General features: G+C 34.2%; 2 protein-coding genes and 1 pseudogene across 4 annotated transcripts; 1 reads left to right on the forward strand and 2 right to left on the reverse strand.

Annotated features, from left to right (window-relative positions):
* Positions 1–909: 909 nt before the first annotated feature.
* On the reverse strand, positions 910–17,653 carry LOC115443633 (zinc finger protein 853). 3 transcript variants are annotated; one of them, XM_030169112.2, is made up of 14 exons: positions 16,342–17,066; positions 12,308–12,446; positions 9,283–9,418; positions 8,614–8,724; positions 8,139–8,225; positions 7,555–7,575; positions 7,020–7,123; positions 6,272–6,421; positions 5,818–5,919; positions 5,349–5,499; positions 4,876–5,104; positions 4,446–4,612; positions 4,125–4,333; positions 910–3,972 (listed from the first exon to the last, which is right to left on the reverse strand). In XM_030169112.2, exons 1-14 carry the CDS (start codon positions 16,383–16,385, stop codon positions 3,754–3,756), a joined length of 1,869 nt encoding a protein of 622 aa, XP_030024972.1. In that variant the 5' UTR covers positions 16,386–17,066; the 3' UTR covers positions 910–3,753. The 3 variants fall into 3 exon arrangements, with proteins under 3 accessions (XP_030024972.1, XP_030024973.1, XP_030024974.1); XM_030169114.2 differs by lacking the exon at positions 16,342–17,066 and adding an exon at positions 17,498–17,653 and having other exon boundaries at positions 911–3,972; XM_030169113.2 differs by lacking the exon at positions 7,555–7,575 and having other exon boundaries at positions 7,020–7,120; positions 16,342–16,385.
* LOC115443635 lies at positions 16,699–17,499 on the forward strand (annotated as a pseudogene).
* A 137-nt stretch (positions 17,654–17,790) lies between the features above and the next one.
* Positions 17,791–18,516, reverse strand: LOC115443634. Its single transcript, XM_030169115.2, has 2 exons — positions 18,265–18,516; positions 17,791–18,185 (listed from the first exon to the last, which is right to left on the reverse strand). The coding sequence occupies exons 1-2, from the start codon at positions 18,351–18,353 to the stop codon at positions 17,885–17,887; spliced, it is 390 nt and encodes a 129-aa protein (XP_030024975.1). The 5' UTR covers positions 18,354–18,516; the 3' UTR covers positions 17,791–17,884.
* Positions 18,517–27,414: the final 8,898 nt, after the last annotated feature.

Here is a 27,414-nt window from a genome sequence, read left to right on the forward strand (position 1 = left end):
AGTATACCGTTCGCTGGTTTCCCCTGGTATTGACTGCAGAGATGTCTATTAAAAATAATACTATAGATATATGCTTACATATTTCAAAATATAAAAAAAAACTATCTCTAAGTCTCCGAGAGTTTTCTGAATTGTTATTAAATAAGATTTTACTGGCGACTTCGCTGGTGTGAAGAACTTTAACGAAATAAAAGTTCCATGATCTTCAGAGTAATACTTATAGTTCCAGTGCAATTCATAGCATACGTATGGTAGGATGAGGCGGTATGGAGGATAGGGGGAACAGTGCGATGTTTATTTAGATATACTATAAAAAATCCACGCCGTCCGCATAGGTTTGCGCGGCAAGCCTTCGATCGAAATACGCTTAACGTCAGGAGGGTGCGCATTGCCTTGATCGATCACAGTTAGCAAGCAAGCTTGCTCGCCACGAGGCATAATACAAATCAATCGTGTATATTTACCATTGCAAGGCAGACGCCAGCATTGGTGCAGTTGGCTAGATCAGCCATACTCATCTTGTTTTGGGTACGCGCCACAAAGATGTAGTTATGACATCTCGGGCCACAATGCAATTCATCGACGTTCGACGTGGGTAAAAATTTTATAAAAATGTTAAGTTTCATTTATTTTTATTTAATGTATTCTCAATAACAGAATTTCATTCTTATAAGGCTAGTATAGGTATAATTATATATGTTATTTAGGAAAGTTTCTTGTGTTTTAGTGAATATTTTGAAGTCAGGCGAGTCACTTGTAAATCCACAGCGGGCCGCAGCCTCATCGGCCTGCAGATTAAGTATAACTGGTAGACTGTAGACATACATCTTCTGTCAAATTACAAGAAAAAATTTCAGTTATAGCAGTACTCAGCACAGATAAATAAAATTTGAAGAATTAAAGACACAAATTTCCAAATCAGTGTTTTATTTTTTAATCTCATTACTCTCCAGATGTTTTCTTTATAAATAACATTTCATACAAAAGTTTACAACTTACAAAAGACTTATTTACGACTTCCAAACGGAAGTGAGATTATCTAATACAATGTCTTAATATATATAATACTTGCAACTACTAATTTGGAATAACCAATAAAAAATAATTCAAATTACTTGAACTACACCAAACTAAACAAAATTGATTAAAAAAAGATAATGGCTCTTACATCTTAATAGTCACTATTTACTATGTATGTATGTAATGTTTTCCAAAGTATTGAAAACTGTTTGCTCCAAAAGTAGATATATAACAATTTCAATAAAGCAAGACATACACAGTGGTGAGTAAAGCCTAAATCGAAATTAACCACTACGAACTTACAGCCTAATGGGTAGTGTATAGTGGAAATTGTCTAAACGTAAACCTTTCACATTCCCTCGAGCAATTTGACAATCATTATTCTAATTATAATTAATATCTGACTTCTCTGATCTTTGATTTAATAACAATTTATAATTTTAACTTAAAAAGGAAAAATATAAATCGAATGATATTGAAGAAAAAACATAATATGCAATACATACGAAATTATTTATAAAACTGATTCCACATCTTATATTTTAATATTTAAAATAATTATAATACCTAGCATTTTTAAATTTACCATGAAACCGGCATAAACGGTACATTAAATTGATCGAGTTCAGTGAAAGTTCGCCTTAGAGCACCTTTTAAGTAGTTTCTAATGTCCTAATCATACAAACACGCCACAATCAGTGATGATGTTCAAACTTACACTACGTACAAAAATATAATTCAAATCAATTTACACCTACATTAAAGCTGACAATATCGTGTGGTAGAACCGGCTTGGTCTCTATATTTAACGAATTTCGTATGCGTGACGATCGATTTCAATAATCGATGATCGATACAACGCGCTAACTTCAGCTCAAGGGCAGAAATAAACCAATCAAAATAAGTAATTTGTAACCATAAAACAAAATATTCTGATTGGTCTGTCTATCGGAAAGTAGCTGATAAGATTGTTTTTTCAAAATTTTAATTGGCTGATAGTGTCATATTTTTATTATCAATTGCTTGGGACTGTCGGAACCATACTGCGTATTCTTTAAACTTGGTTTTTGTCAATATTTAATAAAAAAAAAGACTTTTTATAAAAAACCGCAAGCAGCTCCAAGTTTGCTACCAGAACAGTGCTGGTTACAGCAAGCGTTAATATTTCTTAATACGACACGATAAATTAACAGACATGACTTGGAAAAGTAATAATAAGAGTGCTTATTAGAATAGTTCGGTTCACGCATACGACCCTCGTTAAGACTGGATGTTAATCGCAAGCAAATGGTGCGCATCAAGCAAAAACATGATAAAATGAACGTAAGCTGGGAAAAAGAACTGTAGACTATAATCATAAAATACCGTATTAAAAATATAATTACACCATGTTCAAGTAGAAGTCCGAAAGGGCATTTTTTAACTTTCTAAATGGAAAGTTTCCATTCCGGATACTATTCTTTGATTGAACAGATAGTAAATATTACAGATGAATATAAATATTTTTGGTTTTAATATTTGTTTTTACAACTGTTTCTGGTCTTAATTCATATAAATCATAAACCATTGTTTACGATAAACAACAAATATCTTCAGTTCGGTTATTTGTCCCATCCGGACTGTCGGAATTTGGTCAAAACTTTTAACTTTAAAATCTCTAGTTTATCACCATATTCATGTTCAAAATTTAATTAAATAAGTATAGTAAAATATATTTTGCTTTTGATTTCGGCTTAGTTTTTGATTATCATTCTCAGACAAATAAACTGCATCAAAAAGTGTTGTTTTGTAGATATCAATGACTCCGTATATAATGACAATATCACAGTTATAATGATATTTACAATGTGAAATGACCTTAGCATTGATTTTTCTTCATAAAACACCCGGTTTTTTTTATGTATAAAATCATAAAATGGTAAATATTCTCCAATTTTAATAATAATGATGATCTATCCTACATTTTATTATTATACTGTTGTTGGCTCTTAGAATTATAATCAACATTTATAAATTCAAAATTAAGACGTGTGGTGTTAGAATATTGCCTATTCGGATTTAATACACATCTGTTATTGTTTTAAAATTATTTTCCAACCAGTTTATGGACAGAATAAATTCCCTCAATATTCGATTTTAATTTATTATGTAATCTCATAGTTGGGCGAAAAAAAGAAAAATTACATCTATGCTTAACAATCGACGAGAAATGACCTGAGACATGTCATGGCGTTCAATAACTTAATTCGCATCAATATATACAACAAACGATGATATGTATCAATCAGTGTGCGTTTTACTGTTAAATTCTAACATATTCAAAGACAGCCGCCAGGTTTACTTACAAATTGCAATGTTCAAAAAAATTATATAAGAATTACAATGCTACAATGTGTTGTCATGCTACATAAACTGTAAACATCTTATTACTTTCTCTCGCAGCATGCACTAGCCTATTCTTGCCGTCATTCTATGTATTTAAATTCATACTTAAATAATTGACACATGCGTGATCCTGTTACTCAAGTTTAAACTTACTAGACACACCAAGTGATTGTTTTGAGGATAGAGATTTACTGTAGTATACCTGACGGTAACAAAATCTGAAAACTACGCAAACTGCAGCACACTCTGTTACGGTAATATGACGCATCGCGCGTCATTTATAGTTGTAGGATCACGGCAGTAGAGTTGTGATGGTCTGGTGAGTGAGGCGGCACACTAGCCGCAGTGTCATGTGTGTTGCGCCAGAAGGGCCTCGAGCTGCGCATGCGCATCGTTATGCTGCGGACTGTCCGGTGAGCCGAGCTGAGAGCTATGCTGCGAACTGAGCTGAATACTGTGCGCGCTGTTCTGCGCCTGCGAAGCTTGCTGCGCGGCCGCCAGTGACGACATCACGTGTTGCGGGATGTTGATTTGCACGGGCACTTGCACATTCGCGCTCGTTGGTACCTGCCAAACGATTTTATAATAAAAACCTCAACATCTTAATGGTAATATTACTCATATCAGTAATACCCTATTTTAACAAGTTGTCGCTTAACTTGTCCCACTTAAACATATCCCATTTGACAATAGATGTAATGTATATTGTATATACTAACGTGTATGGTGATCTCGGGCAATATGTTGGTGCCGGCGATTGGTTTGACGTCGGGGCTGGTGGCGGGCGCGAGCACGCTGGTCCCTGCGGCGGTGGTTCCCGTCGCGGCGGCGCTAGTACTTCCTCCGGAGCCCGCCTCTGCCTCGTCGCGCGCTCTTTTGCTCTCGTGCGAGCGCGTATGTTTGCGCAAGTGGTCTTTACGATAGAAACCTGTAAATTCAATATACAAATGAGATGTCTCAAAATGCAAAATTTTATTTATAAGATAATTCTTAAAACGGTAATATTAATTACACTATTGATAGAAACAACATAACAATACCTTTCCCACACTCGAGGCACATTTCGGTCTTGACGCCGGTGTGTATCACGGTGTGCAGGTTGAGGTGTTCACGCCGCTTGAACCCCTTGCGACAGACGGCGCAGACGTATGGGCGTTCGGGGTTGTGGCCCAACTTGTGCCGTTCCAGGTGCTCCTTGCGCTTCAACCTACAACATTAAAATATTTATTTTTATTGAAAACAGACATAATATATTGTTTTCATATCTTATAAAAAGTCTTGATATTTCAGCGTAAGGCCTGATTTGCACAAACATTTGGGAGGACGGAGTTAAATATACTTTAGAAAACTTCAAAAGCGATCAAAGTGGCTAAGCTTAAGTTGTATTATAATAGCAACATCCCATAGAAGGAATAGCTACTAAAAAGAAATCTCTCTAAAGAAGTAAGAAAGAGGCTGTTACCGACTCACCCAGCGCCGCAGATACCGCATATAAACCTCCTTTCGATCTTATGCACCACCAAATGAATCTCTAGTTGTTCCTTCTCCGAGTAGGCCATCTGACACTCGGGGCAGCAGAATATTGGCGTGCCGTCTGAGGCCGTCGCGATAACGACTTGTCCAGGCTTTGGCCGCGCTGGCTTTGGCGGCTTTTTCTTGTATTTCTTTTTCTTTTTACTTTGTATCCGTAACGTACCGTCTGCAAAACGATTTGGTGAGTTCACTACAATTGACTTGTCAAATTTTTACAGTGTTTGATTGTAATAAATTTCCTTTACAATATAAAGAGTTATTGTAGTTCCCTACACTGTGAGGTAAAATAAAGGCCATTGGTGCATACATTTCATATGACCATCAAGGCTTGTCAATGTGTTTTAACAAGTGTTTCAATTCCATCGAAAATTGTTTGGCTAAGTGTGACTCAAAAGACAATTGACCGTTACCTTCGCTTAGAACAGCTTCCGCGACGGGCTCTTCTTTGTTCTCCTCTAACGGTGAGATTTCTATTTCTATCTGATTATTTTCTTCTTTCTTCCACTCGGTCGGGTTCAGTTTTAAGAACTGTTGCAGTGATACTGGCAGTGCTTGAGTTTGCTAAACACACAAAATACATTTTTATTATTTTGTTGTTTGCGTATTAGTTACTTCCTACCTAAACTTTATTGATGAATTATGTTATTATTAAGTTATTTGACGTAGGCAAAAAGTAATAGTAGTAAACAATACAGTAATTTTAAATATTTATTAATTATATTTCTTGGTAGGAACAAATCATATATGGGTACATAATTCTTTTTTTTTCTCCTATCTTCTCATTATATATCCAACCTCTTTGGGTTGTATTTATTTTACCTACCCCCGGGGTGAATTTCTACATGTTGTAGAGAATATTAATGTGCAATATGAACTTACTTGTGGCGGCAGCTGGCTAAAATACTTAGCGAGCTCTTGTTGTCCACTATTGTTGATTTGCCATGACATTGTTTCGCTTGATTCTGTTCCTTGTGAACTTTCCTAAAAAAAATACATCGCATGTAAAAATTATTATTTTATATTGTTATAATTAAAATCATTTGATCAGTATTTATGCCTCTAAAGACACTTCTATGCAGAATTATGTACCTACACGTACGCACTTTCGCAAATAATAACGAGAACCTAACGTAAAAAAATTCACGCAGTTTAAAAATTTCTACAAATTAAAAATAAATTCGACACTTAATGTATTGTTATTATAATTTGAAAAAAATTGCTGCCAGTACATTATCTGTGCTAACATTGAATTATTTACCTATTTCTTTGCCCAGCAGCAAACCTATGTAAATATTTGGAGCAATAATTATTATTAGCAGAAGCAACAACTTACGTCATCCATATGAATGTCTTCGCATTCTTCCTTGATCACAATACTCGTGATGTCCGAGTTATTGTTGTTGGTTGAGTTTGTGTTGTTGTTCAAATTTTTCTGATCCTCGGGACTATTTATAATTATCTGTTGGTTGGGCGTTATAAAAACCTGGAACAAAACATTCGTCAAATTGTCTTCTTGTAGAAACTATAATGTAGAAAACCATCTTGTTGATTAGCGATTATCTTAATATCAAATGTGGAAAAACTATTTCAGATTAAAATTGCAGATGGAAAATTATTATGATCCACAAATATTTGTCTTGGATTTGAGACATGGGAATGAATGTCTTCCCACATCTTTTTGTTTTTTTTTTTTTATAAAACCAGCTTTTGCTCTAAGTTTTGCCCGCGTGAGACGTTTTCCCAGAATAAAAGTACTGCTATATGTATTACCGCGGTAAGAAGCAGATTATATCCTTCCCAAGTTCTCAAACTATCTCCATTACAAATTACATCAAAAATGCATTTTGTAGTTATTGAGTTTATCGCGCTCAGACAAGCAGACTTGGTGAAGAGCTTTGTTTTATAATATGTAAGAATACAACAGCTATGCCTAGATTTGTGAGATATATTAAATTCAATCAATTACGACTGTGTTAACACATAATACTTGTGTGACTGTTGAATGCAACCAAAATGATATATGTGAATATCAAATATGTTATCATCTTCAAACAATATTAATTGATAATGAATGATCATACCTGATGCATGGCGCTTTGTATTTGTTCCTTGTTATCGGTCTGCGTCTGCGACGGTTGAACTAGTTGCATCTCCGGCGGTATCGCGGCCAACACTTGTAGACCTGCTAAACGAACACTTTTAGTTAACACCAACAAGGTTTAGCTAACATAGAAGCTTTAAATATGTTCTATTAGGTTTATGTGCTGATTAATGCAATAATAATTTAGAAGTTAAGGCATTTTTTTTGTCTTTTCCTTAATAATAAAATATATTGTAGTTGCCTTAATCTAGTTCATTTATATATTGTGATAATAAAAAAATATTAAGTTGCTTGGCTATTCGGTCACAATTAAATATAAATTATAAAATGTTTAGAAAACTGCATAATCAAAAATAGCTTATTAAATACATTATGACAAAATAGATCGCAAACTTCATAAACTTAATAAAAATTTAACAGTGCTCCCAAACTTTACAATTATGGTGTGTTCTAAACATCAAGTGAATACTTTGTAGAACACTTACAGGAAATAAGTAATTAAAATGGCAATTCACCTGATCTCATCCCGTAGGTACCTGAGTGTGTGAAAACTTACATTTGTATTATCAGATAATGTATAAGTAACACGGGCTTGAGAGGGCATAAGAAGTCTGCCAACCCGCACTAGGCTAGTATGGTGGACTAAGGCCTAAACCCTCTCTGTGGTAGTGGAGGCCCTTGCATAATAGTAGACAGTATATAATACTGAAGAGATGGTATTACTATTATTATTGGTATCAGCTCGCGTACCTGACGCTTAAATTTACGTTACCGGGACGAAAAAGTGATCTAGCTCGCAGCACTAAGACAATGTAGCTGCTGGACATTAGAAAATCAAAATAACAGAAAAAATATTAATAATTTTTATCTATTTGAATAAAAATAATTTTAAGGTAAAACTATTTTATGAATCTAAATGGCATTTAATGCATGTAAGCATTGTTATAGGACCTATAACAATTTTAGTGAATTAAAAAAGATTGTTCATAAAAACCCAAAAGTTTAAAGACAATTTGAAATTTTGTATTTGTTCAGCTACTTTTGTGGCTGCCTGTGCATTGCATACAAAGTATGGGCAATAACTTAATGGATCACTCACCATCTCCTAATGCATTCTGCCCCACAAGCTGTATGCCGCCGGTTTCGTTGCCTTCTGGCGAATACGCCACCGTCAATAGCGCACCAGCTTCAACAATATAAAAAAAATAATAATATTTTTTGTTATGTAATTATATCAAGAACTAATGATAGTTCTATGGACACTACTCCAAATACAAATAAATAAATTTGAACTCAACATATATAACGGGTGTTCTAGTAGTTCACCAGCTATAATACATAGATATGTATTGTAACTGGTGCACACGTAATATTGTTTTTTTTTTGTTCATAAGTACACTTACAAACAAAATCCCCCACCACGCAGCATGCTCAAGATCCTGCTCACATCATGATGTTTGCGAGCTATTAAATAAGTTATTATTATGAGGAATAAAAAAGTGATGGTTAGTGAAGTCTCTCCTAGAGATTAACATGTTGAATTAATAATTTATGAATTTGCAGTGCATTCTTACCGGGTTGCAATCCTTGTATAGGTATCTGCATGTGATATTTGGACTGCTGTTGCGCCTGCAGCAAGTTTTGAGGACTTAGCACCTGAATCTGAACCGTCGGTTGAGGATCCCCTGTTTGAAATATGCACATATTTTATTTATAAATAAATATATATTTTACATTGCTTCGGTGGCGTAGTTGTATTACGGTAGGACTGCAGTGTTGAGGTATCGGGTTCGATCCCCGGGTCGGGCAGTGATATTGTTTTTTTTTACTAAATATCAATGAGTTTAGAATTTGTGCCTAATATGGCGATAGGCACGCCACCTGACATTACCCACGACGGAAAATGGATGCACCAGTTCCGCTTCTGCCTACGCCTTTGGGGATAAAAGGCGTAGGCATAAGCGGATTATTATTATATACACACACTTCCACAATATTTTTCAGTAAATACTAATTCAGGCTTGTTTCAAAATTACTGCTCCCGTCGGAAATGGACATTATCCAACTGTGGGTAGGAATGAACCGCTATACTATGTCTCGATGACTCAGCTCTATTAATTTATTAGTTGGGCCCTATCTCATTAAATTTTTATTCTATCCTAAAATTTTACATTGGTAGATTACCTATGGCGGAGAAGTATAGGCTAAACACTGATAAAATGAGTAGAGCGTGGGGTACTGACCGGGCTTGGCGCCGGGCAGTGCGATGGGCACGGTGATGAGCTGCGGCGCGTGCTGCAGCGTGGCGCCGCCCTCCAGCGTGCGCATGTACTGCACGCCGCCCTCGCCCATCGCCACACCGCCCATCACGCCAACAACCTGCAACCAATACACAAATTGTTCATTCCATCAAGCTTACGTGGAAATTATAATTAAATTATGACACTGGGTAATAAGAATTTATTTTATTCTTCTTAATCCTAGCCATATCAAATTTATAATAGTTATTGGACACATTTTATACTCAGTACTAAATAAATTCAGAAAGGCATAATGGCATTTAGGTACTTCAAATTGAAAATATCCACGATTAAGATTGGACATTTTTTTCTCATTATCACAAAGTATTATAAATAACATATTAATAATCTAAGACATTCTTATGGCCGGTTAAAAATAGTTTTATACCCATCATAAACGAAAATAATCCTGTTGTTAATATTTTAAACGTAGTACTAACGAGTTTGCGGAAACAGGTATAACAAACGAAGTTTCTCATTAGCCATGTACGACGGTTCGGTCCGTGACTCATAGTACCTACAATAATAGGAATGTGAACGCACGTACGAATGTTTTAACTTGAAATAATTTAAGGAAAACCATAACAATAGCAGAGACTTTTATAAATTCTTATAATTATACGATTGTAGATGGCAAACATCAGCAATCGCTTACCACGAAATTTTACATTTACAAATATTGGCGAAATATATGGAATCGTAAAAGGTTTGCGTACTGGAAACTGACTTCTTCACTGCGTCTGGACCAGGTGGTCCTGGTGTCAACCGCTACGTAGTATTGACATGTTAATATAGACTGGATTTGCAGAAGTAATTATCCAAAATGTGGACATCTATTAAACTTGATTCGAAAATTGCTAGACTTCTATGACAGACAGATATTGCGAGGTAAATGTGCAATCGCGTACGGTATTTAAACATTTCCTGCTTTTTATTTCAGCCGTTCCCATTAAAAACGAATGCGTGGGATTGTCTTTATCTAGTCCAGTGTGATTTTAGTATACGTACGTTAACTTTCACTTCATTACGTCAACATCCAAGACGGATTTGTATTGGCACTCATTTCAATTATCATTTATTTACTTGTGAGTATTTCGTTATGGTATAACCAAACATTTTGTTTATAATAAATTGATAAAAGGGGACTCTAGACTCTAAATTCTCCTGTGTAAAAGAAGGAAAGATCTAAAGTTTAGAGGGTAAAGAACATTAAGACACTACTCCTTGCATAACGTCGAGAAAACCATATTTTTAGAAGCTCTCTATTGGAAATTTATATTATACGGCCGTTTTCTCAGGAAAGAGGGAGAAGAGGATGGTCTTAAGATATTACATAGAATGTAGAATTCAATTGAGTTTAGATATTTTTACCAAGCACCAAACAAGATGCCATGAAACATAATATCCGTATATACATACATTATACGTATTACATTGAGAAATATTTCTGTTTAATTAATGAGCGATGTTTCTTTAGAAGTTATGAAGAACGGCATTGATAAGTTACAACTCAAAACAGAATATTCATATTACCTATTCACTTATTCAATAATAGCATAATAATCAATAGCCGGTTACGTAAAACGTGGTATTTCTTCAATTCAATAAAAACAGACGTTTTAAATAATTAACGCTATTATATGTTTATTCCAAAGTCGATTTTATAAATGCGAATAGGTATAACAAATGAATATTGTTATAATTCAATGATATTACAAGTATTGCAACTATATACTCAGAAATTAAATATTATTGAGATAAAAACTGTCTGTATAGTAACTGTGGACAGAAAAATTTCCGCGTATTACCAAAAACAATAGTTCACTTGGGTGATTGGGTAAGGATTGGCATTTATAAAACTCATATTCTACAATATCATTTTAATTCCAACAATTTCATAATAATAGAAAGAATAGATATTTTTATTTATGTATATTGCAACATTTATTATTTCTTTAATATTTATGTTTATGCATGTGACTCTCGTGTTGTAGCGACTTGCAAAATACAATCTACATTTAAATGCATCAAAGTAGATATTATCTTCTTTAATTTTCATATAATATCCTAAAAATAACTTGTCAGCTCAAAATAAGAAAATAATATATTATATTAAACTTTATATGTAATGTATAGAAAATGTGGAAGGAGGGAGGCCCCAAATACTATTTATTGTGTAAATTTCAACTATGTTTGCTACTATTAATTGTTTTCCTTTATTTTAAAATAAAATATAACAAGAAACCTAAAAACGTATATAAACGTACTATAATTTGTTACACAGAATTTATTTATTTCATGTTATATCTGAATAATATTATTTTTAGTCACGTATTTGCACTAAGGGTGCAGTCACAACCAATAACCGTTATGGAATAGATATAATTATTTAATAATAGATAATGCCAGATAACAAGTGAGTAAAGTTCCAACAAACTGGAAAGTGTTCTAATCGACGTGAGTTAGTTATAGTTATAGCCAATTCCTGTCGATTTTGACTATTATCGGATTCATAGCGAAAATTTACCAATCACAATAAACTTTGTATAACATGCGTAATGGTTGGTTATTATTGGTGTATTCTACTGCGCTCGCCATCCTGAGGCATGAGATGTTGTCTTATATGTCCAGTAGTTACACTGGCTACAATCTCCTTCAAACCGGAACACAACAGTGACGATGCTCTGCTGCTCGGCGGCAGAAATAGACATTGCGGTGCTACCTGCCCAGGCGGACTCTCACATATCAGAGATCTATCATCGCCAGTAACTTTTAATATTATCGATATTCGTCACTATAATATTAAGGCTCTAAAGTACAATCTAATACTAACAGCTGCACTAATTAACACCTTTGTAACGTAGCTTTTACTAATTTGAACTATTACAGTAAACTTAAACTATTATGGTCAATTTCCTTTAGCACAATCTGTACTTGAATTATCTCCTTTTGAGTATATATTCTATACCTGTGAGAGTGCAGTGCCGTTGTTGGTGACATTTTGCTGCAGTTTAGCAACAGGCAACTGTCCCCCGGTGGTCACAAAGTGCGTGCCACCGGCGCCCATCGCGGAAAACGCAGCGAAATTCATCTCCGAGTCTTCGTCACTGCAAACAATTATTATAAAAATTTGTTTAGATAAATCTGATAAAGAAACGTTTATGAATTTTCTTCCGACTTCTTGTTTTATAATCTATCTATCCAAAGTACCACAGCGCGCGTGAAAGACAAATATTATGAGAGCTACAAATTGTCGTCCTTTTGAGTTAGTCGCAATGCGCTGTTGAAGACTTTTCGTTCAAAGAGAGGTTTTGTTGTTTGAGTTTGCCATATTTTAAGTAAAAGTCAGGCATACGAGCAGGTCGGACACCTAATAGGTTATCGCAAAGCTTTTCAGCAAGTCGGTGATAATACGCTGGACAAGCTGGCTCAAACCACCTGTATGTAAAACTGGTTAGTACGGATCGATGGCTCGTAAGTAAACTATCGTATCTAAAAAAATGTGATTTTCACTTTTCAACGTTTCATTATCAATGTATTGTTTAGTACCAAACCCATTAAAAAATCTTCATTTATTAACTTTTTTAGTGATTTGAAATAGAGAAAGCTGAAAAGAGCATATTATAGTACATAGATAACGAAACGCTATAAAAGTGTAAGTCGCATTTTTTTTTCAGATACGATAGTTCACTTAGAAGCCATCGATGATAGGATGCATCTGATGCATCCTTATAGGGAAGGATGGAATCAGGCAGAGGCATCTAGTTTTCTAAAATCTCAATATTTGTTGTGAGTATGTTATTTTTTTATTCCACATAAATTTATAAAACGCTATCAGAATCTCAGAAATTAATATTTTATCAATTTTCTGACTAAATATTCATTAATCATTAGCGTAGGTAATAATTATTATGAATCTTTACTTATAGATTACTGCGGGAGTTATGCACAAAATTAGTCGCTGATAATACTCAATACTCATGTACATTTTGGATAAATTGTGCATCATCGTAATATGAATCATTGCGATCAGATTGATATCGATTTTCACTCAATATAATATTATTATTTAATTATGATTACACATGTTGACCTCATCACAGTAGGCACTAATATATTGGACGCCAGCCCAATGCCACAAATAGTAATGCCGTCCTAAATGTAATACAATGTACTATGTAGCTCAAATAATATATGCTTTAGGTTGGTTGCTATAATCTGAAATTATTAAATGACTCGTTTAGAACAACGAATTGAATGTCGTTTTCATTGTAGAGCAATAGAACGCAATATAGATTTGGAGATCTCGAAACATGCACTCAGCGTTTCAAGGAGTTTCTATTTCTATAAACGATTATCTTTGATAAATTTTAAAACTAAATAACACACACATCATCACGCATTTATCCTCGAATGGGTATGCAGAGGCGCAACAAAGGCACCTACTTTTCACCAAGTGTGTTCCGTCGCATGATGTGATAGAGGGCGCGAATATCGCCATATCGGGCACAAATTCCAGACTGCGGTCTGATATTGTGCAGAAAAACTCAATTATCACTGCGCAACCCGGGATTCAAACCCAGGGCCTCAGAGCGATGCTGTGCGGCGCATGCACTACAACTACGCCACCGAGGCAGTCAAGCAAAACTAAATAACCAACTATGAACATTCTTTAACTTATGGTAAGTTAGATTACCCCCGAGTGCTATAGTCTACTTCTTTACCGAGAATGGCCTAAGCGCAGACGGAGCCGCGAGCGTTAGCTTACCACATTTTTTATATAATTCGAGCATGGCCACAAACTATAATTAGGCTAGGCCTAGTAATATTTTTAATAACATACCATGCTTTGTTTATGCGGGATAACCATTACTTCCTAGCGCCCAGCCTCAAGAAGTAAGGGCAACTAAGCGGTTATATTGAGTTCAGTGGTCTTCTCAAGCAGCGTGAGGTGCTGAGATAGATATTAGACATGTCGCAACTGGTGAATAGCAAATCGATGACTTTCCACTTTAAAATACGAACGATGGACACTATAAAAGATACTTTAATACTGCTAACCTTCTGAAGAAATTTCTTTAGGGCCAAAATCATTAATTGTTATTATACGGTTGTAAAGAGACTAACTCATAAGTTTTTTTAAACCCAACCAGTCCATTAATTCGAACCATAGTTTAGTAATTGTATTGCTTGTGGTTAGCTTCAAAAGCTAACAATAAAGGTACTTAATATAGTGAAGTTATATCAGTCGCAAGGGCTAAGGACATAGTTAAGAGATTTCCTTTCGGTTCACATATTTTCGGCATAATTATCAATACTTATACATAAAGATGAAGAGTTTCTTTGTTTGTATGCGCTAATCTTAGGAACTACTATAGCAATTTTGATTTTTTATTTCAAAAATAGCAAGCTATATTGCTCCTGATTAGTATAGGCTACTTTTTATCCCAGAAAAACTTTTTCACCAGAGCGGAGCGGTATGCGTGGGCTAGTCATTAATTTTGGCTTACAATAAAGTACTGAAAAATAGATTTAACAAAATAACTATAGAAAATTCAACTTATACTTTTTTACTTTGAGTTTTATGCGATTTTGTACTAATTGACTGACAAAATTATTTGGAAAATCATACCAACCCTTTTTCAATAAGTACCTATTTTTAAGAATTAAATTTTAGTTAACCTTGCTGTGTGCTCAAGGCAAATGAAGTGACACTAAAATAAAACTAAACACCTGCTTGAATAAAAACGGCTTCCGCATTATATCTTATGAAAAAGTCAACTTTGATTAAAAGTTATTTTGGCACAAGAAATACTTAATAGTATTATGACATAATGTTTTATGGGTGTTATAAGGTTTCTAATTAATTCATGTTAACATTCATGAAATATATTATCAACAACAAGTGTTCAATGTACATAGTGATAACAATATATTATTTTAAATCTTTTGATGCAGCTTTATATTCTAGCTATCAGAGCAATAAATGAAATTGAAAGGTATAAAGTACTCATAAGCAATTATAATGAAATAATGCACTGCTTGGAACACTGTGTAAAGTAACAGAGAAACTTTGTTTCATAAATCAATTGGTAATCAAGACCTCAGAATAAAAATTAATTCAAATATTCACTATCTTAATTTTTATTCATCGACTATTATAGATTCATAAGAAAAGGTATTTTTAAGAAAATTCATTTGAATTGATCCACTAATAGGGAATCCTAAATCTAGTAATAGTGACTTATGTTTTCTATTTTAAACTATGCTTAATTTTAAAATCCTTTAGTAATTGAAAGGTATAAAGTACTCATAAGCAATTATAATGAAATAATGCACTGCTTGGAACACTGTGTAAAGTAACAGAGAAACTTTGTTTCATAAATCAATTGGTAATCAAGACCTCAGAATAAAAATTAATTCAAATATTCACTATCTTAATTTTTATTCATCGACTATTATAGATTCATAAGAAAAGGTATTTTTAAGAAAATTCATTTGAATTGATCCACTAATAGGGAATCCTAAATCTAGTAATAGTGACTTATGTTTTCTATTTTAAACTATGCTTAATTTTAAAATCCTTTACTAATCACTGCCTTTGCAATATCTATTCAGTTGTCAAATACTTATGAGTGAAAATGAAGTGTTACTTGAGGCTTGAAAACAAGTCACATTTATCAATAGTATAGTAAGTGATTGTCTTTCAATAAATGATCACTGTGTAGTAAATTAAATGTGTAATATTGGTTAATTATTAAGTGATTCAGTAATTTTAACTTGTGCACATTGAAATTAAATTTATATCCAAACATTTTCTGGATATTGATTTTAAGTGAAAGTATAATATCTTTTACATTATAAATAGCTTGGATTATTATTGTAATAGATCAAATACTTTGCACTTTCTTTTCTGATGAAACTGGGTACACTTATGTTAACATAGTAGTACATATTACTTTCTAAAGGAGTTAGTTAACTATTATGTGTGTGTTTAAGTACCAAGACGAATCTTCTCTTGTGGGCATTTTCTGCATATCGCACATAGTCTTCGTTTTCGTCGACGTCAGAGAAAAACAATAATAAAAACCACTGTCCCACTTTCGTCACTCACAGCTGTGTGTACCCCCACGTCCCGACATCCCACCACCGCGCGGCGCTACGGGACTACACTGGGACACTGGTAGGGCATACCACTACCGACCACCAGACACACAACACTAACATCAAATCGACGGTGAGAGGCAAAAGATGATCGTACACAGCCAAGAAAGTGGGTTAAAGAAAGTTTTTTATGCAGACCCGACCAGTTAGTTATACATACTGACAATTTGTGTGTGCGCATGTAGCTCTAGCGTGATGCTCACTTTCTCTTTGCTGTACTTTCACAAGACACACTGTGTAGTGTGGTTGTGGTTCAGTGGCTGCAAGGAGTCTGTCTATTGGGTAATCTTAACTAAAGCTGCTTATACACAAGTGTACGGGTTTTCATTCATTGAATCATTATTTTTCATATTTTCTGTTGCTTATTTTATTATTCATAGTATTCCATGAAAAAGTCTAAATAAAGTGTGAATGTGTGAACTTGACCTTATTGGTGTGTAACTTTTTGTTGTAATTTTAAACAATAATTTTCAAATGGGAGTACTGTAAATTAAGTATGCTCCATTTAAAAATTATTTTGTTTTGTAAATACATCACTCATTTAGTATCATACAACAAAGACAAAGAAAACTGTATCAAATATGGCCGAATTATGCTATTTTGTTACGCAATTATCGACAAAGCAAGGATTTAAATAAGTAAACTTTAAAAGGGTGCCCGCGTGGTCGTGGGCGGAACCACGCAGAAATCGAAGGTTGTTCACCCCTACCAGTTCCTTTTGGCCGGCGGTACGTCCATCACGCGGACGCGACGCATCCCCACCAAGATGCGGGATCCCCTCCATGTGCCGTCACCAAATCACTCCCGCTCCCGGCTCCTTCCTCCACCGCCAGGAAAATCGCGAGAGGAGGGGTTGACGCGGCCCTCGCGGCACTCTTTCGCGGGCACTCTGGTGGCCACGCGCCCCGTCTAACGGTATTACTGAGTACCGCTTCGGAAATAAGGTCATGGATATTCACACGTTGTAAACAAATCAATAACTTTTACTGCTTACCTGGATGTAATATTTTCTTCTACACAACAATATATCACCGTTTCTTCAGCTCCTTAATTTTTTAGTAAAATCCATATTTTAATATTAAAATTCGCGTTAATAACAACGCCCCTTCTCTTTTACCATTTACGACAAACGAAATCCGCCATACTGTTTAGGAGTTTGTCAAATTTATCGCCAGGTGGCGCGTAAATTGTGTACTGTGATTGGTCGAAATTCGTCATCTGTTTTGACGTTTATCAATGCCACTATGTATATTAAAAAATTATATTTCCATTTCAGATAATCACAACATTTTTAATTGAAATTATTATAATACATATAAATACATACTAACTAAAACAGACATAATAAAATAATACACACAAACCTTAAATATAACTTATTTTAAAAAGGAAACTGTTGTCCAGATCTTTGTATTCTCTCTAAATGCAATTCAAATAGTAATTTGTTGTCATAATAATAGCTGCTTTGAGAAGAACTAATTCCTGGGTCATAGCTTGGCCTTCTTTCTGAATCAGTTGATGAGTTAGATGAAGTAGCATTTTCTATAATAATCCCATTAACTTGACTAGTTTCTTGATTTCGAGATGGAACTGCACTTGCGAGATTGTTATTTATGTGTAGATTGTTGATTCTTTTTGACAGTGGCATAAATTCGCACATGTCATCCTCTCGTGATCGTTTTCTGTAAAATAAACAGCATTTAAGAAAACTCTTCACTATAAAATGCAATGTTTGTAAACTTGAGAATTATTCAAACGTACCTATTTTCTGTCATAGCTTGGAAAATGTAATTTCCATTATTGCTTATACACAGATTCCAGTCTAAAGTAGCGCCTTTACCAAAAGTCATTTGTTTATTGAAGAATCGTATGGTAACCAGGATGAATGTGCTTGATTTACAAAGAAAACTTACATATAATTATATTTTGGTCAATTCTTCATATTTTATAAAATGACGTACTAGAACATGCACTGCAAGGTAAGTCAAAGTTGCTTCATGTTTTTACACCTTAACCCCAGTTGACGTTAAAATAAGATAGAATAACACATGTTCCCTCGAGTGTGAAAGAGCTGTAAAATACAACATGCTATAAGTTAAAAACGTAACCATAGACTATCAGACATATGAACAGCACCAGCTGTTTATTCTTTTTATGAAAGAATTTCTAGTCTATGCTAGTAAAAAAAAGGTAAATTTATGAATACACAAAAATTTTGGATTTCTTATTGTAAAAATAAATTATTTTTTAGACAAAATCATTTCAATCAATATATTTAATTATTATTGACGTAACATGTTCCGAAGCTTTATTGTTTATGCTACAGTTACGGTAGATGGCGTAAATAATAACAAATTTAGTTTGTGCGTATCCCATAGAGAGCAGCACTTACGTAGTAAATTTTAAGCTGTTTTACAATTCGTAGTTTCTAGCTTATTTTATTATCGTAATTTAGGTAATGTGATTCACCATCATGAAACCACTATTGGACCTCTATATTAGTTTAGTTATAAGTACAACAATTTTACCAAAGCCACAGATATGACGTACAGTATGTTATATTATATTTTAATATTGGATCTATGCTATGTATTTCAAAAAAGGAGCAGATGAGATACTCAGGTGTTGAATCTGTCGTGCAGAAGATTGTTTGGGTTGATATTAACGCATAATCGATAAGATTTTGAACCACTAATATGACCTAGATATTTTACGCATTTATTCTTTCGGTTTGAAGAACATTTTGTTGACGGTGTGTGGATCTTTATTCTACCTAGATGGAAAATTGAGGCAGGCCAATTATTTGCGTATGTTGTAGAAACAATTTATCTTAGTTTATACGATCGGTCACCTGACTTAGTACTTACGTCAATCCACTGAAAGTCTCTAATTTCGAACATAAAAAACCGACACAGAGTGTTGTCCGAATTGAAAATCGAACCAAGGCATTTTAAATCCAGAACCCTATATAATACTAATCACTAGGCTAAGGAGACGATGTTATTCCTCAGAAATACGTAATATTTAGGTCTTGTTTTTTTTTACAATAGATAGACTGTGGATCAACATCCTCGTGTATTCATTTTAATAAAAGTCATATACGGATCGTTACTATAATTTATCTATGTTAATTAACTCATATAAACAATTTCGGATATTCACCTATTTAAATTCCAAGTTTATATTGACAGCCCGACCAACTTATTCCTTATTGCATATGGTCAAAGACGCAGTGAGTCGATATGTGTCCAAAGAAGGCTCCGCGAGAAGGTATCATGTTTCCACCTTTTTATGGACATACAGTACAACACCTGTTGCTTGATACAATACTTGTTTCAATATAAAAATTTTATACTTTATCAATTAAGGACCAAACAAACAAACCACGCTTCCAGGTGCTTTTATAAAATAATTATTTTATTATAAAATTATAACACTTAATACCTTTACTATGAAGATAACATATCCACGATCCCAGAATAAAATATTGGTAACTTTTTTTTGAATTTCAGGTATTAGTACTCAATTATATTAAGAAATTTTGTTTGTATATTAGATTTTCTACAGGACCCACGAGCTCTCAGTCCACAGCAATTTTTACATACCTACCTGAAGCAGTAACTAGAAATAGACCAAGAAAACGATCCTACTGACAAGTTAATTATTTAATTCTTAACGTGAAATGTAGATCTTTTCATGTAAGTAGGGTGTTTATCACCTCTAAGAGATTCGATTCTATTAGGGAATGTTCAGTTAATTTTTAAAGAGCATCATAACATATAACATACTAGTTACCTATACTTGCACGACGTACCGCAAAAATGGCAACGACCAAACTAAAACGGTTTTTAAACTCTAAATAATGCAAGTGAGAGCCGGTAAATTATCAAATTAACCGTTCCGTTACAGTGTATCATTTTTGGGATGTCTGAGGAACTCGCGTGCTCGACGGGCGCATTGGCGCATGACCACTACGGTTACCCGGCATGATGTGCGTCGTGTGGAATTCGCCTTATATGGTTGTGATCAGCCGTCTGCACCGCTCCTATAAAACTCCATTGTGTAGAAAGGGCGTGGGAAATTGCTCTGTAACCCATATTTCGCTGGTTAATGAAGGACAACAGATTTATTTAGCTACAGATGAGTTAAGATTGGTCTTGTTTTAATATGCATCCAGCCGATCAACGTAAACATACTTTTTTGTCACACTCATTAGTCTGTGGACAATAGCATCAAACGTTCTCCATATTACCATAGTTAAACGGATATGCATAAGTAAATAATTATAAGAGTTTATTCAAAATGAGCACAAACAATGAATACGTACGTAAACTATAACCGCATCACCTGTTTTACCATTAAAGTTTAAAGTGTCTTATATCGCTAAACGTAAAATAAAATTTCTTTTTTAAGGTTTTAATCTGCCCAACAACGGCATTGTTTGAATGTTTACATAAATGACTGTGGTGTGAAAGTAAAATGACCAGTTAACCCTAAGATGTTTTTATTAACCATTACAGACTGCGTTCATATGAATTAAATATTAATCTACCCATTTAAATTCACCAGTATTTTTAAAAGTCCTCCGCAAATCTATGTTGCGTACGTATATCGAAAAACTTACCCCCTCACTTTTTGCTCAATATTTTAATATGAATATCTATTGAAATATTGCTGCCGGGCCGACGAAATCCTGGATCCGCGTATGTTACTGAGTCTCCATCAAAAATATATCAGTGGCAAGAAACAGGAGAAGATTTCTGCAGATTAACGGCGTGGAACACTTTTCAGAATAACGCGATAAAGTGCGGAACCTACTACCTACTTTAAAAAAACCGTACTTTAACGGTAAACTGCAGATTACTTAGTTAACAAGCACTTTAATGAGTCAAGGTTAGTGGAAGCAAATACGAGCCTGCCATTACCCTGACTATGTACTTGAATTTTAAAGCGAAGACATCCAAATCAACAACATTAATTTACAAGCAGCGTACTTCGACTAAAACTCCTGGGATCCATTTCTAAGTTCGTCCATATGAATTAAGTATTGAAATGTAAAATCACTGATAAATGAGGTAAGGCCTGGTCATATGGGTCACGTCAAACGTGGACGGAATTCGTATTTTTCATGCACACGCCAGTCTTCACTTCGGCGAAGCAATAGACATGGCAGCATAAAGTATTACTTATATCTGCCAGTTCCATAAATATTAACAAATATCTACTAATCATTCCATTTTAGGATTTGTTAATTCTGCCTTTCTACCTAACATAACTGCCTTATGTATAGTGAAACTATCTAAAGCTTTGCATTCACCGCCAAACTCAACTTACCTACAGCTAAAATGTAAACTGTAAAGTCATTTTGTGTTTCCATCTACTGAAACTGGGTAATTTCCGATTAGTTTACTACGTGGTTACTCTTTACACTATAATAGTATCATATCAATTATAGTATTATTGTTATACAATAATAAGTTGGTCAGTAGACAGCGGATATGACACGCATAGCATTTAGTACATTTTTTTTAAATTTTGTACTTGGATTAATGCATAGTAATTTGAAATTTAAATATCTATTTCTGTTTACATTTTGAAAGCCACCATGCAAAGGTGGTCAGCGATGTTGATATCTATGTTTTATATTTTTGAGCCCAGTTATAGTTCGTCAGTCTAAAACTGGAGCCAGTCCGGAGCTCAGAGTCAGGCAAAGGGGTGGGTTTTCCTACTCAGAAAAAAAAACTAAGTATCAGCCCGAAGTTTGCAACTTGTGCCCGATATGGTGATAGGCTCCACCCCTATCACATCATAGGTCGAAATACACATGGCGGAAAAAATGGTGTATCAGTTACGCCTCCACCTATCCCTTCAGCATCCCTATAGAAGTTCGCTGTTGCAGCTCATACGGTCAGATACTATATTAAATATAGTATACTTAATTTTTCAATGAAATACACTCACAATTTTACTTAGAGTCGCGTTGTGAATAATTTACAATCAGCTCATTTCATAGACAGGCGATAAGAGCTAGCGCACACTACATCGTATTTTATCGCGCTACGTTATTAGAGGCTTCTTAAATTAAATATTATGATGGAGATTCCAACAGAAATGGAGAATAATATAGACGTGATACAGAATGTACTCATAAAATATATTACAATGCAAAACCGTAGTACCACATTTATACCCTTTATACCCTTCCAAATCTGTATCAGTATCGCATCTTTTTAAGGCGATACCTCAAGGTCCATTTTCATACATTTTGTTTCACCTTTAATCTGGGTAACTAAACAAGTATTGACAAGTAAAGAATTTAAATTCACGTCTAATTAGTGATAGTGATAAAATTTAATATGACGAAATTTTAAAGGCAGAAATATCCATGATTATTAATTATTTTTACGTTTTTCTTTCAACTGCGAGAACTAATCACTAACTAGACGTAAATTTAAATTCTTTACTTGCCAATACTTGTTTAGTTACCCAGATTAAAGGTGAAACAAAATGTATGAAAATGGACCTTGAGGTATCGCCTTAACAACAATCTTAAATTTTGCAAGCACCCAGAAACTGAAAATTTGAATCACTATCAGATAAGTAATGCATAGACATTCAAGTTTCATGATAAAAGATTATTGATCTTGATTTTACATGACATAAACGTTCACACAGTGTAGGTGAATGACTGGAATACTAAGGTTAGAAGTTGACAAATTGCCTATTTTCTAAAACAAAAAAGCTTCAGTAGCAGGTGTCAAGGTCATTTTGCTTCCTATAGGAGTGTTATGCAGATGTTACTTTCATAAAGTTGTTCACATCTGGTACAGCACTTTCTCTATTCATGCAATCTCGTCGCTTTCACGTGTGAACATTCGTCTCCGTTAATGTGAAACGATATAATAATTATAATAAATAACTTCTATAATCGTATTCAAATGAAAAAACCTCGGACTTTTTTAAACGTAACGGTCAAAAAGGTGAGACACTTACATTTAAATGTTGGGATCCAGTAGCTCATGTGCAGTTTAGGCAATGTTGTAGTGATTTTAAACATACATACAGTGAGATATTAAACCCAATCATTTGGGACTGACCCACATTTAGGTATATATTAGCTATCACAATAATTCTTGGAACGTAGGTTATTCAGATTTTCAAATGAAAATAAACCACAATTCACCTGTCCTATAGTTAATGTGGGTAGGTAGTAACCATATTAAGATGACATATTTTTTCTAGAATTCTGATGAAAGCCGCATTGAATGTCTACTGCGAAAAATTAAACAAACAATTATTTTTACACTAGCTACCGAGGCGGCGAACGTCGCGACAGCACGCAATTGTGCTCATGCAAACTCATCATTGTTCTTGTTACCCACTAACCCACAATACACGACGATGTGAAATATGAAGGAGGTAATTAAGATGAAATGGGCTTTCGTTTGCTTGTAATTGGTAAACGAAAAGATTACTCGCTCTGGTAATGAATAGATATCTGCTACATCCATCTCATTCATTTCAGTTCTTATGATTAATTGGTGTAATGGTATCTCCTTTGTTAGTCTATGTAAGTATTTGTGTTCTTAATCAATCATTTGTCTCCATTGCGTACTTTTTTAATACAAATTTTAGGTATGAATTATATATTATTATATAATTATAATACCACTAAATCCTGGTTAATTTTCTAGACGGCAAGACGAGATGGGATGCTGTGATGCCGATAGGACTCGTAAGGGCTAGCGTACAATAGGTACTTACAGTCTTTACCAAATTTTTAAATTTCAAACTAATCATCAACTAAAACAGTCGTTATAAAATTATTATTATAATATTCTTATAAAATCATTAATTATCGGACTGCGCGCAATCCCTTATGTGGACCTTTGTTATAAAGCTCAAGAAGCATTTTATTAGAAACAAGTGCGAAATAAAGCTGTGATTTATGCAAAAAGCTGCCAGTGCCGGGGCACGATTAATCATAAATGTTAAAGATGGAGTTGAACGTTGCATGCCCATCCCTACAGACAAAGAGTTAAGACGCTACTATCGAGACCTCAGAACAAGAACAAGCAATCGAGACCTATCAAAGTTCTCTGAAAAATGTCTTTGCAGTCAATGAATACGAATTACATCTCCTTTGGTGTTGTTCCAGTGTGCTGATGCCGCAGTGCTTGGTGTAAGAGCGAAGTCGAGAACTAACGTGGTCTTGTAGTAAATATAATTCCTAAGCTTACGCTTATTCCATTAAGTATAACAAATATTTTATCTTAGCAAAATATTTGGCACAACTATGCCGATATTTCTTATGCTCGTTACTGATCTTCATATCTTCACAAGTATTCACACTATAATCTTTACACCATGATATATTAATAAAAGTACAGTAAATAAAAACCTACTTAGAATTTCTGGAGAAGTACCTAGCTGGTACTTCTCCAAAAGCTTCGTAAAGCTGGCTAGCAGTACCAGATCAACATATGACAGAGATGCCTTACTTCAATCATACAGGTAGTCTAAGTCCAGCGAAGTGGCATTATAATACACAGTTTATATTAAAACAATAAGTCATCAATTTCATGAAATTCATGTATCCAGGTAACAAATACTGCTAAATGCTTGTCACGAATTCGTCATCTAGATGTCTATATATAATGATGATGTTTTCGTCAACATACCAAACATCTAAGATCTTATACGACATCGTTTGATGATGTAATTGTCTGACGTCGGTATGATGATATACTAACGTATGAAATTCAAACTCGAGGCCTGTCCTGGCTCCATTCAAGGTCATGCCAACTTCGTTTGAATTATTTAAAACCTGTCGTTAGAACCATTGCAACCATTTGTTTTCGAATGAGTTTGTTTTTGGATGGTGAATGCATTTTTGATTTGATAGTTGGAAGATGATTGTATAAATTAGCATACAAAATTTGAGACAAGTAGAGAGGGAGTCATGCATCTAACCAAAATGTTTCCATTTCAATATAAGTACTCCATAGAAATTAAACTTCTATTGGCTTAAAAGGGGCATAACTTTAAAATTAGGTATTACGACAAACTTACTGTTTACCTATTTGATCCTTGACTTATTTGTTTTTTCAATTTTGTACCTATTGCTATAATGTCTCCCACAATACGTATAATACGAATTAAATGCTGATACTTTAAATATTTCTAAGTCACACATTATATTCAGATTTTTATCAGAATATTATCAATAATAATTAATAATTATACTCAGTAACCCGTACAAGAAACAATTCATATTTTATCAAATTTCGTGTAATAGATTATCTTTATTTTTATCTGTTAGAATACGAAAATATTTCGTTTTAAATACGATAACACGTCATTTATAGCCTTACTTTGGCAGCTTAATATCAAAGAGGAATAATAATACTTACGTATGCTGATATTTTAATTTATATTCTAGGAAATGATTCCACGTTTGTTGATAAGTAAATGGTACACGTATACCTTTACGTTTAAAGACTAAACAAGCAATATTTCCTATTTACCTAATCAGAGTATAAGTAATGGAGTTTTCGTAAAGCGATTCTGCCGACATATACAAGGCCATTAGTCATATGATATCTAAATGACTAAATTTAATATCACGTATAAATTATATGTGGCCCTTTAGGATTACAGCTCTGAAATGACAAAAATATTAAACCACATAATATATTCTATAACCCATACTCCATCCCTGTCACTCCAACCCCAGTGTAGAGCTGTCGTAGAGCGCTGTCCTTACCTATGTATGCAGGAACGACTCCTTGATGTCAACCTCCTATGACTTATTTAATCTCAAGCAAATTGTTGAAATAAAACTATTTTGCAGATTTTATCGCAGCTTTTATATTATAATTTTCTCACGACGTGCCGTAGACTTTGCAGCCTTCTTGGTCACGGGGCGGACTGAAGTGTTGGTCATCTAAAAGTCAGACATAATATCTACCTATATATATATTTATTTTTTAGCTATTGATCCGATCTACACAGAATGAGCTCACACTGTCTTGAAGCTTATATGCAGAATTAGATGAGTAAATTATAGATATTACAAACATTTGGTACTGGTAAAATCGAGTTATGCCATTATCGCGGCGTGTGGTGCGCGCGCATCCGTTATCCAAATCCTTGCCGTTGACGCTTTGAATTCAAATAGTAACGGATACAACCGAACTCGAGGCCAAAGACCGCACTGTATCGGAAGTTCTCTCCGTTTTGTCTTATCGCTAATTTTAGTGCATTATTCATTTATGTAGAGACCGGTTTCGCAGTTAACTTTAGAGATCCTTCTATAGAATATACTGTACTTACTTAAACAATTATGAAAAATACGTGATAACGGATATCAGATACGTGGCTTTGATTTAGTATTGGACTGTATAATAAAACCATTTCACTTTTTGCGTTGACATATCGAAAGCAAGAGTTTTTTTAATATCCTTCCGCCTCGAAGAAACAGAACCCGTATCCGGTAATTTTTTGCCCCTTCTATTTACCCGGAGACTTCTATATTATGTTTAACTTGTATGATTTATAAGGTTTAAAGATAACTGCTATCTTTATTTTGAATTTTTATAATATACGGAGCCATGTGTGTTCATAGGCTTCCAAAAACAAAAAGTTCGTTGGCTCGTTTTTTATTCAATATCTTCGTGAATTCAAATTCCATTCTTCCCTTCAGCGTGGGAGGAGTCGTAACATATTCTTTATATGTTAGGCACAAAATGAAGTCAAGGACTAAAATTATCAGACGATGAGATCATTGAGCTCGATGATTTTTATATGTATACCCTTATCATTGACGTAATTAAAAATAGGAAGGATATTTTGTAGGTCGGCTTTGATTGATTATCTCTAAAGTATTATAGTATAATGTTAAAGATTTCT

This window comes from Manduca sexta, chromosome 12 (assembly GCF_014839805.1).
Source record: "Manduca sexta isolate Smith_Timp_Sample1 chromosome 12, JHU_Msex_v1.0, whole genome shotgun sequence".
Taxonomy (NCBI): Eukaryota; Metazoa; Arthropoda; class Insecta; order Lepidoptera; family Sphingidae; genus Manduca; species Manduca sexta.

Bases quoted from the DNA above. Each gene is read 5' to 3' on its own strand.
- LOC115443633 (XM_030169112.2), bottom strand. From the start codon at position 16,385: ATGTGCGATATGCAGAAAATGCCCACAAGAGAAGATTCGTCTTG. The intron at 8,725-9,282 runs GTCAGTACCCCA...TATTTCAAACAG, and splicing joins ACTGCCCGGCGCCAAGCCCG to GGGATCCTCAACCGACGGTT. The intron at 6,422-7,019 runs GTATGATCATTC...GTTTTGTTCCAG, and splicing joins TACAAAGCGCCATGCATCAG to GTTTTTATAACGCCCAACCA.
- LOC115443634 (XM_030169115.2), bottom strand. From the start codon at position 18,353: ATGACTTTTGGTAAAGGCGCTACTTTAGACTGGAATCTGTGTATAAGC. The intron at 18,186-18,264 runs GTACGTTTGAAT...TTTATTTTACAG, and splicing joins CAAGCTATGACAGAAAATAG to AAAACGATCACGAGAGGATG.